The sequence below is a fragment of the Bombus impatiens genome, unplaced genomic scaffold (assembly GCF_000188095.3).
Source record: "Bombus impatiens unplaced genomic scaffold, BIMP_2.2 scf_0162, whole genome shotgun sequence".
In the NCBI taxonomy this organism is placed as follows: Eukaryota; Metazoa; Arthropoda; class Insecta; order Hymenoptera; family Apidae; genus Bombus; species Bombus impatiens.
The window spans coordinates 49,116-71,019 of record NT_176581.1 but is presented as its reverse complement, the minus strand read 5'-3'; the positions used below and the strand labels follow the sequence as shown (position 1 = coordinate 71,019).

At 29.9% G+C, this 21,904-nt stretch overlaps 1 protein-coding gene across 1 annotated transcript in view; it reads left to right on the top strand.

Moving 5' to 3' along the window:
- The first annotated feature begins 887 nt into the window (after positions 1-887).
- The window catches only part of LOC100744964 (aminopeptidase N), a 49,467-nt gene continuing 28,450 nt past the window's right edge, over positions 888-21,904 (top strand). Inside the window, exons 1-3 of the mRNA XM_003487564.3 lie at positions 888-1,181; positions 12,664-13,033; positions 20,521-20,819. Of these exons, the coding sequence (XP_003487612.1) occupies positions 12,677-13,033; positions 20,521-20,819 (656 nt within the window). The 5' untranslated portion in view covers positions 888-1,181; positions 12,664-12,676. The remainder of the gene's footprint in view (positions 1,182-12,663; positions 13,034-20,520; positions 20,820-21,904) is intronic.

Genomic DNA, 21,904 nt, shown 5'->3' with positions numbered 1-21,904 from the left:
ACTTTCACTACATAAAATTCAAAAACAAGTAGATAAATAAAATTATTTTCTTTTACGATCTAATCACATAATATAATCATAGCATAGAAACTATCATCTTATTATAAATATAAATTGTATGTCTTAAAACTTACTAGCAGTAGTTATAGGTGTGATATAATTCCACAGTCGTAACAAACATATTCACAATCTATCCACATTTCTCATATGCTTTTTTTATTTTATCAATTTTTTATTAAATTCATAAAATAAATTACATTAATTTACATTCAAAAAATCAAAGAAGATTTTAGATAACACACGTGATATTTTTGTAAATCTTTCGTGTAATAAGAGTTCAAATATCTTTGTGCATACCTACTATATCCGAACAAGAACTCCTATTATTATATATTTGTACATAACGAATAAATATATATATTTATTCACATATAATAGTATATTTATACATATTTTAATACATATTTTAATACATATTTGTATGTATCATGCCACTATATATTTCTATAAATTTTATGTGATAAATATTTAAATCTCTTCGTGTCATTATATTTGAACACAAACTATTCCATGGTATTATTATGGTATTATTTGACTGTAGATAATTTCAAAGAGTCAGCGAATTCTCGGTATACGAACTGTTCAATCCCAATCAGTTCAGATAAATAGAATTTTATTGTTTCGTAGATGAATCATAAAACGCGCGACATCTCGTTCATGTATCCGACGGACAACGACTGTACGGTTTCGTGTGATCCGAAGGACCGTATGCAGGTGAAAGGATGTGAGGTTAAGGTGATTCAGCGATCGACGAGTAATCGATCGGGCCAAGCAGGAAGCGTGGATGGCAAGGAGAGAGGACCGAGGAAGTTACGAAGCTGGAATGCGCACCAGTCCGCGGCAGTCTCGCGCAAACCATCGAGTTGAGCGGCAGGTTCTCGACACGTCGTCGGTTTCTCCTGGTCTACCTTTATGATCGTCGTCAATTGGCATGCCTCGTCGGAAACTAATGTTCAAAGTTTTGTCGCGCTGAACGCTGTTTCGTGTGATATAAGGTCGTGTGTATTCGTTTCTCTCGTGTATCCATTTTAACTTTCAATTAGTTTCGATCACTGCGGAGTAATTTCACGTGATTTACAGGCTCTTCAGTAATCTAGGCATCGTTCTGTTTACTGTTCATGGTAGGTAAATTTTGAAATGAAACATTGTGTGTCAGTTATTGTAAATCTATAATCTAGAATGTGAGATAACCGTAATTTGTGGATTTAATATAAGGCAGATATATAATAGTATATAAAAGTGATATATGGTATATTTTTAGTTGTGTGAAGCTTTTGTCGTACAAATATTTTTATGGACATTGTGAACTATCTGGTTTAGTTTAAGTAAAAAATTCTTCTTGTTACCGAAGCGAGTTGAAGTAAATTAAGTTGTAAAAGTTAAAAATCCTTTCACGAACAAACATTATTTGAGGAATTTATCGTGTATTGTATCATGAGACAAAATTTTTTTGTTTGAATTATATCGATTTATTTGTTGGAATTAAGTGAAAATTATATGAATCGTTTTGTGTTTAGGCGATAGTACTTGAATGTAATTTTATTTGGGAAGAAGTGTTCTTTAACACCTTTCCTAAATGAAATTCTACATTACAATTTATAAATATAATTTGGAATAGAAACGTTGTGCATAAGCATTATAGACAAAAATAGAAAAAATATAATTTTGAAATGTAATTTAAAATTTTAATCATCTTTTCTACTTGATAGTCCCCCAATCTATATGGTTAAATGTCTGGTCATTATTTTATAATTATTTAGGACATTTTTAAGCAGCACAAAATGTTATATTAGTAACATTACAAGTGAATATTTTGAATTAATGGTATAATCGTTGTTGCGACATTTGACACGGTATAGAATTCTTGCTAAGATTTCGTACATAGTAATTGACATATAGGCATTTGCTGGTGTGTTTGGTATGAGAAAGCATTACGGCAGTCTATGTTTGTATCTGCGTGAATAAGCTCAATTGTTACTATCATAGTTGTGATATAACTTTTATTAATATTGTAAGAAAAATGAAAGCAACGAAATAATTGCATTATTAAAATTGGGCTCTTTTTACTATATACGGTGTATTATGTGTATTTGTATATTCACTATACATATAAACGTGATGTTTTGTGTACCTTGGATTCTTTAATATTTCAGTTACTTTTGCTGATAGCGCACCCTAAAAATTTAATGTTCTTACTATCTGTGCAGATTAAATATATTTATTTTCGATATTCAAAGATTTTTATTATATGCTGCAATCTATTACTATAACAAGTAGGAATGTAGAAGAGATCTTGTAACTTAAATATATTTCAAAATTTCTTTCTGCTAAATTAAATTATCAATGTGATTAAGTCAAGCATTATTGCACATCTTCTATTTGTTATTCCCATTTATCGTGTGCATTTATCATGTTATTTTATCAAGTTCTCAGCACACTGTGTGGAAACCCCTTAATCATGGGTGAAATAGGAAGAATTCTAACATTACAAAAATAAGATATTCTGCTTTAAACATTTTATGTATTTTACGAAGGAAATGACAAATAATTCAAAATTTACTCCAATACTCAGAAGGAAATAATACAAAATAAAGTATAAATTGACTGGGAGCAATAAACTGGCATTATAAACATGCTAATTTAAGAAAAGTATCAAATTCTGTTCCAACAATAAGATAAACTGTCATACACGAGACTATATATATATAGTAGCGTAACGTGTTACACATTATATACATACATACATATACATATGTTACTATAAATGTATGTATGTAATGGGCAACATATTGTCACAACTTTTCAGATATATGCCTATCTTTTTCTTTACTTTATATATGCCTATATAGTTAAATGATACGACTTTATTGTTCAACTTTTGTAGTAATAGACTGTATTATACATCGAAAATTATTGAGCATCAAAATTGGATGCATTTATTACGTAAAATTTGCAGAAACTTGTGCTACTTTCTTGTCACGGTGTGTACAAACTACAAATCAGGACAAAGCTGTTTGGTTTAAAATGATGAACATCGAGATTCGTGAGTTTTTCCACAAAATCATTATTTTTCAAGTTTTCAACGGTTTTCCTTTAGACAGAAATACATATTCCTTTTATACACCAATCGATCCGCTTTTTTAGTTTCAAAAGTATTACGGTACTTCTTTGCATCCTAAAATACATTGTTTAGAAGATATTTTAACTTTAATCTTTACAAATCTTATGTATAAAAAAAAGGACAATATAAATCAAGAATATTGTCTTGCGCCTTCCCTTGTCTTTCATACGATAAGTTTTACAAAATTAAAGTTGAAATATCTTTGAACTACTCGTTTTCAGGTACAGGTATCTCAATACTAATGAACTTCATCTTGACATAATCTTTTAATCAATAAAAGTAACTAATATTTTTGTAATTTCTTCGAAAAAGGTTCCTGAAAACTATTTATTTCTGTTACTTTTTCGGAATTTTTCATATATTTAGTTATAATAGAAGCAAACTATACTTTTCGTCTATACTGCATAATTTATTAAGTAAAAGTAATACCTACAGAGTTTTTCTTTAATTTTTATCAAATTTATTGAAAAAGAAAATAATGTAGCTTGTTAGACTGATTCTGTTTTTTTTTATTTTTAAAAATACAATAATTTTATACAATATTCATTATGCTTTTATAATCATTATATGAAATATTTTCGCGTATAATTTAAAAATATAATTTTTGTAATGTGTCCTAATAAATATTCAATATTAATAACATTCTATTTTATTTCAACGATATCATAATAATGAAATAATATTATTCAACAAGTACTTTTACTAAATTGCTTAATTTCTCTTTGTATTGAAATATGTATGTAATTTGAAGGTTACCCTATTTATACCCCAAACATAACAAAGGAAACCCAAAGTATATTATGTTTATCATTATATCATTTAGTGACACTGTAATCTATGTTAGATGTTAAGAAAATCCAAAAATATTAACAAGAAACTGTAAACATTGGAAACAGTAAACCAAAATTAGGATAGAATTTTTGCCCTTATTATTAATTTTAAACATTTCAGAAAAGCACATATAATAATATACATATAATAAAATATAATAAAATATATATAATAAAATAATTCATGAAGAACATTTTTTTAACTAATTTCCTCGTACATACTATCATTCAATTTTTTATTCATTTATTTCGCTACCTTATATTGCTTGATGCCCATGTATTGAAATCCATTTATTATAATATACTATACTTAACTGCACTATAATATACTTTTAATAATTAAATGAAACAATTAAGTGAAACATTTATGAACAATTTTTGTATACCATATCTTTCTTTTAGTTGTCAAAGCATTTAACCGTACTGCCTGTAGTTGATTTATTATTAGTTAAAATTAATTTTAATCAAATATTAGTTATTGTAATTAACAATGTATTAACCTCATTCTTTATTTTGATTGTGCGTTATGATGTTATATTTCTGCATTGTTTTCTACTAATATACTACAATAAGATAACTTTTAAGTCTTCTAATTCTATAATATTTATATTCATTATATGTATATTATATATAGTTACTACCATTAATATTCGCACACACTTTAAAACAGAATAACTTTTTTGTGATAGATCCAAACGACAACATTGTTTTGGAAACTAGATGGATCAATTTATTCCATGACGTATAAAAAAATTTTGAAAAAATTGCAATCGATCGAAATCGCGAAGAAGAAAGTAGAGAGCGCTTTTTACAACTTTTTATCTAGGCCTGTAATAAAAAGTTAAGCAACACATTTTGAAGATTTATGGCAGTTATAAACATATATATGTTTGATGCGGAAACAAGTGACATGTATTCAAAAATGTAGAAATCTTTACAGCTTAGATCTTTACAGTTTATTTTATTACAGTTATAAACTGTTTATTACAGTTATAAACTGATAGTCGTGAACAAATGCAGTTTTCATTATTCTGAATCGTTTATAATCTATAACAGCTATACATTAACTGATTTCGATAAAATTTTCAGCATATATATAACTGGCATGAATCTCCACAATATATTGTTTAAGCTTTTGTTATAAACTGAAATAAAAAAAGTTGTAGAAAGTGACTTTCTTTTTCTGTTCACAATTTCAACCAGTTACATTTTTTGCAACATTTTTGTACGTCATCTGGTAACTAACTTCTCAAAAGGAAAAAGAGTAGAGAGAAATTAAGTCGCTTGATCCAATTTTAAAAAGATAGTTTTGTTCTAAAAGATTTCCGAATATTAATAGGAGTAACTATACATATATTGTGATACTTTTTTACGATTAATGTTAGTTTATCGGTATCACATGGCGTGAAAGTTACAATCTGTCGCAAAAATGTTCAAAAACCTATATAATTTAAGCCATTTTAAATAAATATACATATAAGTGAAGAGAAGAGAAATATGTTATGCAGGGATATATTTACAACGAAGATAACAAGAATGCAAAAATTCTTTATTTATTACATATACTTGTTTAAATAATAATAGAGTAATGGAAGAATAACTCTTTATTATGTCACCAAAATATTTTGATGAAAATATTCGAACATAATAATAATATATTTACATACGTATGTATACATGTATTGCAACTTAGGTCCAAGCATTTACGCTTTTAAAGTAGCAATATTATAACGCAATTATCCATATATATTTTTAAGTCACACGATTGAATAATGCAACCTCGGTCAACAAAATCCAAATAGCAGACTGTTCAGTAGTAATGGTAGAATAAGTAGTTCACACAACAGAGTTTTATCATAACAGTGATAGTATGAAGTCGTAATTGCTTACATTGACCGACTCAATCGATATTCCCATAAATCGATCTCACAGAAGTTGCAGTTGCTATTAACTGATCCGTTAGCAATAAGAGGCAACAGCGACGGCCAATTAGAAAGACTTTTCCGTCCGTTTAAAGGCAACTCGCGTTTCCTTGACGTGTTTATTCTGAACGTGAAATTACTTTTAATGATCGCTTGCCTTCACCCTGTTTACGCCGGAGAGGAAGTTTCTCCGGGACAATGCTCCAATGACAGCCTTCGTGTATTTCGTCACAGATGCTAATTACAGTGTGTACATATAGGTAGGTCTGAAGGATGGAACGCCGCGCCGTGCCGGTGAGGATGAAAAAACGTGTGACTGAATTCTTGAATAAACAGGTTGAAACCAATATTATTTACGAACAAATGACACGTTTCTTCGATGACAAACAATGAGTGTTTAAACGTTCTAAATTTTTAAAAATTTAGTTCAAAAGTTTATATACAATACTATACTACAATACTATGCAGAAGTTTTAGCCACTTATTAACTGGAAGTGCATCTGTGGTTTGTTTCTATTAATAAGTATTAAGTATTACTTTATGTTACTTTATATCGGATAGTCCTAAAAAGTATTTAATTAAAAAATTATTAGTAATTCACTTAATAAGTATTAATTACCTAGAAATAATTAATATTCCATGTCAAAAGTTTCAGGTCATCTATCAAACGGAAATGTTCTGTTTTTATAAATGAATATTAAGATAGATGATAGTTATTTATATTTGTTGTTGCTTTTTAAATACTTAATTCAAACATTATGCATAGTTTGCCAAAAAAATTATTATAAAAAGTTAGTTTAATTAAAACAGTTATGATACCGGTTTCGGTTCTTGAAACAGTTAAAAGAACCGAAAAGGTGTTATAACTGTTCTGAATATAACGGTTCTCGCGCACATCAGTTCCAGTTCTTGAAGATTGATATTATATCGTTTCCATATCGACTCTGTAACTATTATTTTTCGGCTCTGTACTGGTTACGATGCAGTATTGTATAATCTATAATACGTACATACATGATATATGTATTCTTACATGTATCAATTTGATTTCGATTCTTACTGACCTTCACTCTTATTCATTTTGGGAAAATGTTAATACATATGTATTAAATATTACAAGTATGAGCATTAAATACTTTAAGATTTACATTCAAAATTAAATTGTAATATAATGATAACCATCTACTATTTATTATTTTAGAATTAGTGATAGGATAGTATTAAAATTCTAAATTCCAGCTATGTTTTCTATGAAGAGTCAAATAAAACGGATGTTGGTAATTATTTAGTAGTCATGTTGAAGAAAGCAACATTTTGAACAACTACTTCCCCACTAGGAGAGGAATACACTATTTCCCTAGGTTTTTACCTTACGGCGGTCGGACAAAAAAAAATCTAACCTCTTTTCTCTTTAAGCCTCTTTTCAATTTACAATCGCACGCGACTCACAGTTGTGCGATTAGAAAATCCATTATCGTATATAGCATAATTCCCATTCGCACTACCGCGACTACAAAAGTCAAGGCGCGATTCACCGCGACAGTGGTCGCGCACAACTACAAAGTATATGGAGTATATCGTGCTGTACCCGCGTGCACAACAGTCGCGCGCGGCTGAATGTCGTTTTGCTGCTAGAATGTGAGGAGTCCTCATTGAGGACATTTTAATATGAAGCTAATAAAAAAATGAAGCTGACCTTTGTTCGACATCAAAGTTTCTAACATGCCTCGTAAATCTCGTGTCACTTGAATCTCTGTGAATGTGTTGTGAGAATTGTTCAAGAATTGTATAAAGGTCAACCTTATCCTTTTTAATAGAACCGCACATTTTTAACACGTCAATCAATCTATCATGGAATTCCTTACAAAAGAAATTATTATCCTATTTATGACAAAAAACTATTAATATTGAAAACAAATGTTTGATATTAAAGTATTCGGATGGAATTTGTAGGACTAGTCGCAAGGGACCTAACCCCATTCTTTTGTTTGTATTTATATAAATGAAGATTGAGCGAGGCGACTATGCTTGTCGCTGTATCAAAAATAGACATAAATAGGTATGAGCAGGATTAACTGTAGTAGTACCGACGATTATTTGCGGATATCTCGGAACCTAAGAGAGTCTCGGGGTAACATGTGTAGGAAGAAGATCTTCAAAATGTTGATTTCTGCAACATATTTGAAAAGCATCGAAATCGAGAACGGGATGACTTTAAATTCCGATACCTCTAAGCTTGTGCATTACGCTATTACGATGACAAATCTATACCGAAATAGATGAGTACCGAAACCGAAATCGATATATGTACAGGGTATAAAAGATAAAGATTTATAAAAAAGCTAGTGGAGAAATGACCTTAACCTTGAAGTTCAGGATCAAAATTTTATATTATTGCAACGTATTCTACGCATCATAAGAAACAAAATTCTGAAAGAAACCATGAGGCGTAAATGACATTTCCTTAAAAAAAAAAAAAAAAAAAATGTTAAAGTTTCAGCTGGCTTAAATTCTTTAAACTGGTTTTATTGCCAGTGACGTGTAAAAAAAGTAGCATCTATTAATACAGATTAATATTCCAAATCTCTCATTATGTATTGCACATATTCCTTTTTTTGTCCTTTTCTTTTTCTTTTTCTCGCTCAAGCTTATCCCCAAAATTATGTGTAATTCTTCACTTTCAATAATAAAAACGACGTTTAATTCGATGTATTCCACTCCGGTTTCTTTTCCGCCAATGATGATTCTGATAGGTATTCGGAATCGTAGTTAAGTAAAACACAATAAAATATCAAAAATCTGTTTGATTTTGCAAATATTTATTTTGTATCGTAGGCAATAGAAAGTATACTCGACTTGGCATTACTATCGAACAGATAGAACCGAATCATGAAGGATGTATCTTATTCCACAAAGAAGGAAGTTCAGTGATCTAAAGAATGATGTGACCCATGAGTAGCGAATCACTTTATTTCACTTACTAAGAGTAAATGTAAATATAAGTACAAATATACAGGGTCATTAGTAACTGGTGATACAAGCGGAAAGGGGGTGATTCTACGTGAAAAAAGAAATTGAAAATATAGAATAAAAATTTTTTTTTTAATTTTTCCATCGAGATAACGATCTACAGTGAGATCCGTTATAACGAGACGTGATAAAATGCAGGCATACCGAGCGAAAATTCAAAGTCGATTTTCTCGAAAACAAAGCCTCAGACGAAAAATTTTTATTCTATATTTTCGACCTCTTTTTTCGCGTAGAATCGCCCCCTTTCCGCTTGTACCACCAGTTACCAATGACCCTATATATATTTGTTCCGAATAAAGTTAATTTGAGAATCATTAAAATTTTACCATGTTTTTCCGAGAGAAGGGGTAATTTCCGACATTCTAAATTTCTATTCCTCGTAATGAGTAGAATGCGTTGCAATAATCAAGGTTAATGTCGTTTCCACAGTACCTTCTTTTTCAAATTTCTACCAATCCGAAAGTGTACAATGTAGAATAACGCTACGATTCCTTTATACTTACTTTCTTTACACTTCGTACGTAGTACCGAAAACCGAAATAAATTTTTGGGATGGGAATTTATTTTATCTGCATATCGTTCGAAAATAATTGCAAAAATAATGAACGATATATTAATTATGAGACCCCACTACAATGAAATTACAAGTAATTAAAATTCCTAATTTATAGAAATAAATTTTTTAATTTCAATCTTAAGATACGTAATACCATACTTGTAATATGTATTTAATACATATCAATATTTTCGCAAAATCAATAAATGAATCAATAAGAACCGAAATCGAACCGGCATTAGAATGCTGATATCTACTATATGACCTTATAGAACTGGGTCGTAACTGATGCAGAACCGAAAAATGACAGTTACATAACCGATATGAAATTTACGCAATATCGGTACCAAATAACCGAAAACAAAACCGATATGAGCGAGAACCCTTATATCCATAAAAGTTATAATATTTGTTCGGTTCTCATAATTATTTCAATCAGAACCGATATATCTACATATATGTATAATGGTTTAAGACAGTCATTTTTATAATCATTGAAATGATTAATATTTTGTGCAATCTGCTTTTATTCGCTAGACATCAAATCCTTTTGAAGGATCCTGTTAAATAATGTTTCAATAAACTTATTATATCTGTGTCATCCCTTTATTAGTGATTCAAGTAATTTATTCATAATGTGAACTTCCTTTCTTCTCATAGCACATTCTATAATAAATCTTATGTTTAATTAGGAGTTTATTTACTATCTAACAAAATTTTGAACCAGATAAAACTACAGACACATAATACCATAAAGGGAATATCTAAATATTCATATCTACTGTCTACATGTATAACATCATATGAAAATATTTCTTAAAGATATAGATTAGTTGCTATTATAAGGTCATTATCGTAAATGCCTTAAGACTGTCAAATAGTTTTTAAATATTTTGAAGGAAGAAAAATTAGTTATATCATAAAAATATTCAACTACTAATAATACTCGAGAATATTCCGATTATTAGCATAACTTTAACTCTGTGTTCTATATCTAAAATAAATACAGATAAAACAACAAAGATGTAGTATATTGAAATATACTATATAGATGTCAGAAAACAAAAAGCTTTTGCCTTAAAATAAATCGTTATTCAAATATTGAAAGAAATGTTGAAAGAAGAAGCGAATTTTCATGTCTCGAAAATATTCGAGCATTTTATAAATTAATGTTAAAAAACTAAACTGGCAATTTTGTATAAAGGTTTAATAATTTATTCGATGCCCCTTTTGCTTATCCTCAAAAAGAGATGTTTTAACTAGTTTAATATGTAGAAGATTATTTTTTGTTAGTAATCAATGCTGTATGTTATTCTTCTGTTAAACGAATTTGTCATTCTTCTTTAGTGTTTATTATTGTTTCTTACTAATCCTGTAGTTCTGTTCATTCCGTAGAGGCGGTCATATTGTAAAAACTTCTTATCTTAATTTAATATCTTTGATTTGTAATGTATTGTGATATTCTCGCAAATTTAAAATTCATTTTTTTCCATTTAAGTTCTAGTACTTCGACAATAAATCAGTATAGTTTTCCTTTTTTGACTACTGACATAAAATATTCTAAAAAATTATAACATAACATATTACAATACGGTCTATAGATGTCAGAAATAAAAAATTCGCTAATTTAAAATGTATCAAACATAAAAAATCTGTTAATTAATTATGTAATGTTACCCGAGTATTACAAGATAAACCGATGAAGAATATGCATTTTCAAGTTGCAAGGATATTGGGAGATATTAGAAAATTTATGTTATCAAATTAAGATAACAAGTTTCTTTACATAAGTATGATCATTCCTATGGAATGAACTGCATTGGGGAAAATAATAAACAATAAAGGAAAATGATAATCTCGAGTAATTGAGGAATAAAATATAGCGTCGATTACTAACAAAAAATAATCTTCATCACATTGAACTGCTTAAAAGATGTTACTGAACAAAAGGAGTATCAGGTAAAATTTTTAGCAAAAATTGTCATTTTAGTGTTTTTAACTGTTGTTTTAGTGTTTTTCAATTTATAAAGTGTCTGAACATTTTTGGGATATGAAAATTCACTTTATTTCAATAATTTTTTAAATATTTAATCAATGGTTTATTTTAAATTAAAAGCTTTTTACTTTCTGACATTCATGTAATGCTGACATTCAATGTGTTGCTAAACATTTCTGTTGTCTTGTCTATATTTGTTTCAGATATAGAACATAGAAGTTAAAATTATACTAGAGTCTGAATATATTCGAGACACCGAATATTCATTGTATAATACAATACATATTTCGAAAATCTTTCTTAATATTCTTTATACATGCATTCAAAATATTCTTTACAGAATACAGCTTGTATGAACGAATGTAGAATTTAGCTTCAATATTGCCTTATAAGAGAACAAGGAATACTAATCAATAATAAATTAATTATGTATAAATTAATATAGTTTGATACAATTTAAAATTATCAAGTGTTGTTGTACATTACTAATTGGCGATTCTGTTTTCTTAGCTTATAATCACATATCGTAATGTACATATGTCGAAAGAGGTTCAGAATGTTGAGCTTGATAACATATTTCAAAGTCATGAAGTCAGTGAGGTCGCCCTTATTTCCAATAATAAATATAATTGCTGTAAATTTCTATTCTAATGCAATAAAGTAAATCTTTAATTCATTATTTGTCTGGTATATTATATGTATACAAAATAAAAAATATTTTTACGTCTATGTCAATTGTTAGTTACAAAAACCAATTGTTAGTTACAAAAAGTAATTGAAAGTTTACATATAGTAGCCTAACCCGAATCCAGAATGACACATTTAAAATTTTAAATATATCTTTTATGATTGTCAATAAATTAGTTCACAATAATAACTTTAACATAAAGTTAAAGATACTGCTTTTAAATTATTATTTAATATTTTCTAAATATTTCTAAATATCCATATTCATTTATTACTAATTATTTATTAATATTTATTAATAATGAATTATTGAATAATCTTTCACCTTCAAATTCTATTTTAATTCTAGATTTCCTCTCTAACAATAACCTTAATTTTGCCAAAAATAGTACCACTATATACGACAGTATTATCGGATGCTTATCAAGACCAAAATTCTCACTTTCTTTTCGTCGTTTCAGGTTTACACGTGATATGACCCAGTCCCGCGAGGTTTTGGCGATGATGGACGCACACACAACAACGTTTGGACGTAAAAGAGGTTGCACAGTCTCTCCTTGCGGCGCTTTCCTTTTTGGTGCTGCTGTCTTTATATCTTTGGTCGTGACCGGGCTTCTGGTCTATCATCTTGCGCCATGTCTTGAGGAAAAGCTCGTTAAACCATGCGGTGACTTCTGTAATTCAGAATTCGAGGGTCGTGGTCTGTTTAATAAGGACACGTATAACAAGAAAAAATTGGACGTCCGATTACCAAGATCTGTGGTGCCAGATTCGTACGAGTTGAAGCTAATACCGTTCATACAAGTGGGAAATTTTACTTTCCATGGCGAGGTACGAATCGTTTTCTTCTTTCTTTCTTTTCTAGTCTTCAACTGTATCCTTGAACGAGAACTTTCTATTAACACATCTCGATTAACATATACATACGTATTACCGATTGGACGAAGATTGATTGTTCGTCTGAATTAATTTCGTTGCAGTATAGAAATTATACTGTTTATTGACGTTTCTTCGAAATACGTTGTTTTTAGAAAGATTTGATTGATTACCTCTTAAATGAAGGAAAAATGTTTATTAAACGTTCAAAGAAAGTTGAATCGTTTAAAGCAGCGTTTCTCAATTTTTTTTAAATCGTAACACCCATTTATTAAGTTTATATTCTTTACTTACATTATATGAAGAATTGCACTATCCAGAATAATAAGACGATCGTTTTTCACGTGTCTTTAATTTTTATAACCAATCCATGTATACAGTTGTTTTTTAATAATCGTTTTAAGGTCGGTCTTTATCTCCAGCAGATGTTTATGCATTTATGGAAAATTTGAAAATGCAAAAATATATATAATGCATATAATATACAAAAATATGTAAAATTACATCCGAGGTAATTTATTCGTTAGATTATTTAGTGACCGAAAGAATTTTCTACTTAGATTCCACTGCTTTAATTGCATCCACAAAAATATAAATTTTCATTTACATTTATATTATTATTCTTTATATATTATTATTTTTTATTCTTTTATATATTATTATTCTTTATATATTATATCTTTATATATTATTATTATCCTTCATAGTAGTAATTCTTTAATAATTCTGAGCAATGTACACATATTATTCGTTTGCATACATGATTTATATGCATAAAATTTAACATTCATCCATTCTCTTTGCGTGCTGTGTATTTTTTATTTTTTTTTTTATTTTATTTTTTAGTTCAAAACGTGATGGAATTTCTTTAGTATTTTCTTTGTAATGGTGATGAATACGCACGAATTTGAGTAATTTTTTTAAATTTACTTTAAGTTCTTCTGCGGTTAAATCGAATATTATGATATTAACATTACCTTTGAAAAGGGTCGTTGATGGACGTAGTGCATATATTATGTGTCGTTGATTTTCTAAATTTTCTTGCAATGGTATGTGATACAGATATTAGTTCTGAAAATAAAGAATGGACAAAAAACAATTTTTATCCCACTATGCTAGGAGGAGGGTATTGCGTCTAGCCTGAATGTTTGTGTTTATTAGATATATGTTTATAACATGTATAATTTTACTGATTTTTACTTAGGTTTCAATCGATTCGTGTACGTTACGAGAATGCTGTAAGCTCTGTAGTATATAGGATTTTATTTAATAAGAAATCAAGGTCATCTTCATTTTTTTTAAATGACATTATATGTTGTGAACTTGATAGAGTTGTAGCTAAGTTGTAGCTAACGAATTTAGCGATTGCCTACTATGCTATGGCCTTGAGATGACCTTGAATTCAGAAATTTAAGTGCAGTCACGAGAAACAACATGGAAAATTACTTTACTTCAGTCAAATTACATGCAGAATTCAGAAAATATGTAATTTAATTAAGACTGTCAAACTAATAAGTTTATTTCCAAAATCCAGCAATAACGATATTATTCTTTTGCAGTACGCGTTATAATGAACTATCTCGTTCAAAGTCATCATAATAATAATGAGTTCACAGTATAGTAAGTCGTTGATTTCATCTTGACGTTAGCTACAACTCTGTAAAATCCAAAATAAATCATTTAGAGAAATCACGGTGACTGATTTTTTTATCGATAACGGAGTTTTGAAAATGTTTAATATCAAAATGTCTACTGAGCTGAAAACTAACTAATTTTTGTTCGAAACATTTGTAACTTTTGTTTGAAACAATGGTAGTTGATCTTAGAGGATACATCCTGTTATTTATCATTTGCTATTTACGGCAGATGTTTCATATATATGTCGGGTTATCATTGGACTTAGGGGCATATAACGAATCTTCAGGTGTATTGTACATCGTTGTAATGTATTATAGATGATATCTTACTGATGCAAATGTAATTACTACAGAGTTTAACAAGTAATGGCGGTGATGAGATAATCGAGATGTTGATAACAATGAATTTAGGTTCGATAACGAATCCACGGTCAACAGGATGACAAATGCGATTTGATCCACGATTCTGGCGTGACTCAACGTACTTGTCCACCGTACAAGTAGAACTTATCGGACTGAACCTCAATCCAAGGGAACTGCCCTTATATACTCCTATCTGTACCTCTCTGTACCTCGCGGGTCAATCTTTGTTTTTAAGGAGAGCTATATAATTACTCCATACCTCTGTTAGGTACACGTCCCTCCTGTACCCGTGACTACGTTCAGCGATCTGTTATGTCACTTTGAGCCCAAGACCACTGTCAGAAATTTCGGGCACCCATACTCGGATTAGAACATAAACAACTATGTCTCAATTTTATTATTTAAGTGCAGCTATAATAAAAGGTCTGGACTAAAGCATTGGCGACCTTCTCAAACATTCCAAAAGAAAGGCCCCGATATCCTTTCATATCCGACATATATATTTAATAAATAATGCTATTTCGAGTACAAAAACAACAAATAGAACTATACTTAGCCAAAAATGATATTGGAAACAATTATTATTCATTATCACATTGCAAATCATTTATTTATAGACATTTATAGGAAAGTTATATCATATATAGATAATATATGTGCAAATAGACAAATTGAAGATGAATAATTTATAATTATAAAACAGTAAAAAAGGGATTAAGCTAAGGAAGATTAAATAAAGTAAATATTTTTAAAAATGATATCCGACTACCGCAAACTAAAAAAATGAAAAAGACAAAATGGTATGTGTTTTACTCAGAAATATAAGATATTCGTTCAGATATTTCTAAATAATTAAATGTAGAATGATAATATTAAATTACCGAATTTACAGATAGATGATAGAGTTTAAAACTGCCGTAGTCGGACACTCGCACTGATTAAATATTTATAACTAATAGTTCTGTTTGGAAATTTGATGATATTGCACTCGACGTAACATTAACTGCTATATTTTAACGTATCGTGAAAGTATCTCAAACACTTATTCCAATTGTATGATTACAATTTCGCTTAAACTCTGTAAATACTGTGCGCAGCGGCATTTTTAACTTCTCTGTAAATTCTTAAAAATATTTGAATCTGTACCTTACATTTCTAAGTAAAACACAATTGTACACCTTGTTTTCTTAATTTTTCCCATTTTGTGTAGTAGGGTATCATTTTTTTAAATATTTATTTTATTATATATTTTGTAAAGATTTAATATAACTTAAGACAACATTGCTTTCAAAAATAATATTAAATATAATTTTTACAATGAGATCCTACATGAATGCGACAATGCATTTCTTTAACAATATTATGGCAGATAGCCCACCGCTACTTAGCCATACCGAAATTTATGAGTGAGTGGTCAGGTTCAGTAAGAACTCGGTTTGAGCGAACGTATGTAAAGTAGGTAGCCGGCGACTCGAAGTGATCGAGCTATGAGATGTCGATAATAAAACTACGGTATCCCATCTCTTATTTCGTGTAATGTGTTCGTTCGTCATCAAAGAAACCGCACGATGCTAAAAAGGTGCATATCCATTTGTTGCATATCATCGTTACGTATGATCGTTGCATATCACCGTTACGTATGATCGTTGCGTATTACCATTGCGTATCACCATTGCGTATCACTATTGCGTATCACCGTTGCGTATCACCGTTGCATACGTATCCGTACTTTATTTTGTCATGTAAAAGACAAGGAAAGACATGAAGCGGTATTTTTTGTCTTTGTATTTCATACGTTGCAATCTATTGTAACGTATCAAACTATCTAGAAAATAGTTTGTAATTCCTTAATCACCTAACACTCTAATTTTTAAAAGGAAAAGTTTAATGAGTACACGCATAATGAATAATAGATAACAAATTTTAATCGTAAATAACGAACAATTTACATATTTATGACCCATGATCTACCAATTGGAAAACTCCAAATCTATTTGTTTTTTTCACTATAATGTACTATGTTCGGCACATCTCATGATTCAGATGCGCCGGGCGCTTCATAAATTCGCAGCAGCCCTTCAAGGAGCTTTCCCGAACCGCATGTGCACTGCTGTACATTGTAAAACCGGAGACGAACCTTTTGATACAGATATGTACAAAGGGTCTGTGTCAAGAACCATGGTAATTTAACGTGGTGCAGCTTGGACGGGCTGAGCTTGGATTGGCTTAAATTAACCTCAGTGGATCTTCAGCTTAATTTAGCATACTTCATTGAAACATTTATTAATTCAGTAGCATAATTTAAAAATAAATTGATTTCAGAATACATAAATTTTTAGTTGCTTACGCTTAATTTATTACTTCTGCCATTAATTTATTGTTGGTTATAATCATTAGCATTGCCTCCATATGCTTTTATAACGAACATTAAAAAAATGGAATTGTTACTTTGTTATTAAATATTATTATTATGTATTATATATATACTATATATATTAACCACAAATGTTATCCTCTAAATGAATCTTCTATGTTATCTAAATGTATTCTATCAGTGTTAATAGACTTGTAAAAAAAGTAAAATGATGTATAATTTTTGGTGCTATTTTTAAATAGTTGAAAGTTAAAAAATCGATTAGTTTCTAGTTGTATATGATAGCATAGCTTTTCGATAATAAACAAAGCCCCCGCCAGTTGCTGTACGAATTCCGAACATTGTATTTTTGGTTGTTAAATAGCTTTTTGCAAAATATTAAATATTTGAAGATGAAACTTTGCACACTTTTTAACAAATTTTATATTCACAAATTTTATGCAAGAAATCTTGAGTGCTAAACACATAGGTTTTGTCCCTGAACACGATTTCTATAAGATCGCATAAGAAAATTTAATCGAATTTGGCCTTCTTTGAGGCTGATTTGAGTGGACTATATCTCGTCATCCTTCCCTTTGGCCGCGGATATACGGAAGGATAATTCACTTGTTTTGTCTATCAGTCGTAACTGCTTTACCACATTACTTTTCTGTATGTCCACGGACTTTGATATAAAGACGAAAAACCGGCAAATAATTCTGTATCTTTGGACCACATTTCGATACACAATAATATAATATTTACCCATCCACATTAATATGCAGCAATGGTAAGCAACAAATGGATATGCAGCCTAAGAAGTCAAACATGAACCTCGAATCCTAATGAATAAAAAGCGCGAGGTATTCATTTAAAGTGTTGATGAGGACGATATTTGTCTCTCGGGAGATAATTTTGAACGGCGCTGGTTTAGAAGATGCATTACGTGGGTTGGGATTTAATCGCATTGCCAAAAAATAGACACTTTCTCTGGAGAATTTGACCATGGAGTGAGAAAAGCATTGACACAGTTTAGTAAGTGAACTGTGTGGGGTCGTATAGCACTTACCTCAGAATCTCGAAAGAGTAATCACTCTTGATAAAGAGATTTAACATACATTCCAACAAACTTAATATTAGAAAAACCAATTTTTCTATATAATACTTCTTAATGCTTTATAATACAAAACAAAAATTATTCCTTTTCTAAGCGAAGACAGGCAACAAATATTTCATGCGTTACGCTCTAGTATAATAAAGACTAAGTAATCTGCATTTCGTCTGTTACATTTACATAAAAAAACACTTTCAATAGCGTAAAGAAAATACGTTAAAAATACATTTCTTAGAATATAATTCTAATCCAATATTCACATTTTCCATAAAAGTAATTACAATTGTAAATAACTACGTCGAGATTTCGAAGGAAATAGGTGTTTTAGTAAACAGATATAACCGATTAGTTTTTTAGTTTGTAAAAAAGATCAAATCCATTGACGTCTTATTTGATAAAGGAGATGGTAGGAAATTTTCATTTTAAATTCAATTCTTTCAATTTAGAGTAAGGGATTATCATAATCCTAGTAATACGTTGGAGCCTTTGAGTCATTTTATAATTGTAATGCGGTTTATGACAGGAAGTAGTGTGGCTTGGAACGTACTACGTGCTAGGAACATGCATTTTTGAGTTTATTTCTGTGTTTTTAAATGAAGCAGTTGCACTTTTTATGAATCTAAGTACTTCTCCTGCGATATTCTCACAAACAAACAGTGAACTCGTTAACGAATCGGAAAACAAGTAAGAATTGCATTCAGTGAAAGTTATTTTCTGTACAAAAGCTTAATTCTCAAGAATGTATATTAATGTATATTAATTTTTTGAAAATTTAATTTTTTGAAATATTAGTGAAACGATCATGAAACTATCAAACAGGAACTGTTTCTTCTTTGCCTAACAGATCAAAAGAGCGACGAATCCTGATGATCTGAAAATATTTTAATTCAGAAGATGTAGAACAAATATTAAAAACTAGAACGATGATTACAAGTTCACGTAGGAGTGAAATAGCCTGTAAAAACAGAAAGTTTGGGATTTTTTCTAGCCATATTTTCCCTTCTTCAATATAATCATATTTATCAGACGTCAGAGATAACACTATAATAGCAATTCCAATAATTTTATATAAATAAAAAGAATTAAACGTATGAATATAAAGAGGAAAATAGATATTAATAATTATATATTTTACAAAAATACTAATAAAGGGGAGTCTATACAAGTTCGTAAACAAAACTATTATGAGTGTAGTTCATAAAATTCTGCAAGTTTTCACTGTAGTTTTGTAAACTATACTCATAGTAGATGGCGCTCCAAACTTTCTACTTACAGTGGCTCGTTCACCCCTTGGTGAACTGGTGTTGTTTCTTTATGATAATTATACAAAAATAAAAATTAACGAATGAACTTTACAAGATATATGTATAATGCATAAATATCGGGAACTTTTGGAATTAATTTCTTAATTTCATCATCTTAATAATAAATGAAAAAGATAGGAAACAGTCTACTATCTTTATATCATTAGATCATTATTAATGATTATATACATAAGTGCAATATTAATGGATCCATATTAACGATGAAATTAGATGTATGTATGTGCGTGTGCTCTATTGTCAATTAGTGGAGGTCTTATACCATATAATTGAACCATTATGTAACATATAATCAACACTATAGATGATTTCTCTAAATATTTTGACTTATAACTATATTAATGACTATATCTATGATTAATGAATAATTTAATGACTTGGATGATTTTTGTAGTATTAGAATATGATTGTATGATTAGAATAAATGTCTTGTAACTTGGATATATATTTTCAGATTCCTTTCAAATTTTATCAGTATGTTAATCACGATAGTCGCATCTCGATACAATGCTAATGAAATGTCAAAATGTCCTTTATAAATAATACATTCACGAAGACTTTCTACAAGTGTTGAAACACTTTCATGATTCATGACTCACTGCGTTACTTTTAAGGAAACACTGCAGAAATTAAAATAATTTTTATATTTTCAGGTAAAAATTCTAGTGAACGTTACGGAAGACACGAAAAATGTGACACTGCACGCGGTGGATATGCATATCAATGAAAGTTTCACAAATATCAAGGAGTATTCAGAAATCAAGAAAGTGGAGAAGATAATCAAAATCATGGAACAGAGAAACGACACTGAACGGCAGTTTTACGTGATTAGAACGTTGGACACGTTGAAGAGTGGCAAGCAATACGTGGTGCATCTAAAGTTTGTTGGTTATCTGAATGACTACTTGCAAGGCTTCTATAGAAGCTCGTATACTGTTGGCAGTCAGACGAGGTAAACGCTTCGGCAATTTAATTCTGTTCTGTAGAGTGTAGGTGACAGCAATTTGTAGCCAGTAAATTTAAACTGCTTTATCAAGCAATATCTGTAGTTGCCAGTTGACTAATCTATTTGGAACGGTTCATTGAGACGTCAGTTATTTCACAAACGTATGCGATCAAACCATGACAGTTTAATTCGCGTTAAATTTAATCGTGTAATTAGTATTCGATAATTAATTTTAATTAAATAATAGGCAATTTTTAAATAACTTATAAATAATTCGTACTTCAAAAATATTTTAAAAACAATTTATGGATCACTTAGATATAATTGGAAACTTAGTCTCGTAATTATTATTCAAAAGGTAATCTCGATTAAATTATCGAAAATTTTTAAACAATCTAGTCTATATATATATATATATATATATAGATATATATATATATATATATATATATATATATATATATATATATATATATATATATATATATATATATATATATATATATATATATATATATGTCGGAGGCAGGGTGGCACTTGGGCGTTCGACGAACCTTTACTTACTTTACCGTCGCGAATGTAGCCAATCTCTATAAGTACGAATGTGGACACTACCAGAGGCTACGGGTAATGGTAATAGGATGGTCGGGATGATGGTGACAGCGAATTCAGGTTCGACAACGAATCCACGATCCACGGGAGGACTCGTATCAACGCGCTACTCGATTCGGGTAACTTCCCGATAACTCAATCGTTCAACGACTCACTAACTAACTGACTAGCGCTAACTCTCACTCTGACTCCGTTAATCCAAAAGAGGCTGCCCTTATATACTCCTCTCCCCGCTTCGCGGGTTAATCTTTGTTTTAAGGAGAGCCATATAATCATTTCATACTCTCTGTCAGGTACATGTCCCTCCCGTGACCGTGGCTACGCCCGGTGACCTGCCATGTCACTTCGAGCCCAAACCCATCGTCATAAAGTCAGATTGGAACATTAAGACTATTTCTTATTTTTATTACTTAAAGGCGGCTATAGTAAAAGTCTGGACTAGTGTATTGGGGTTTGTCCCAACATTCCGGACGGGAAAT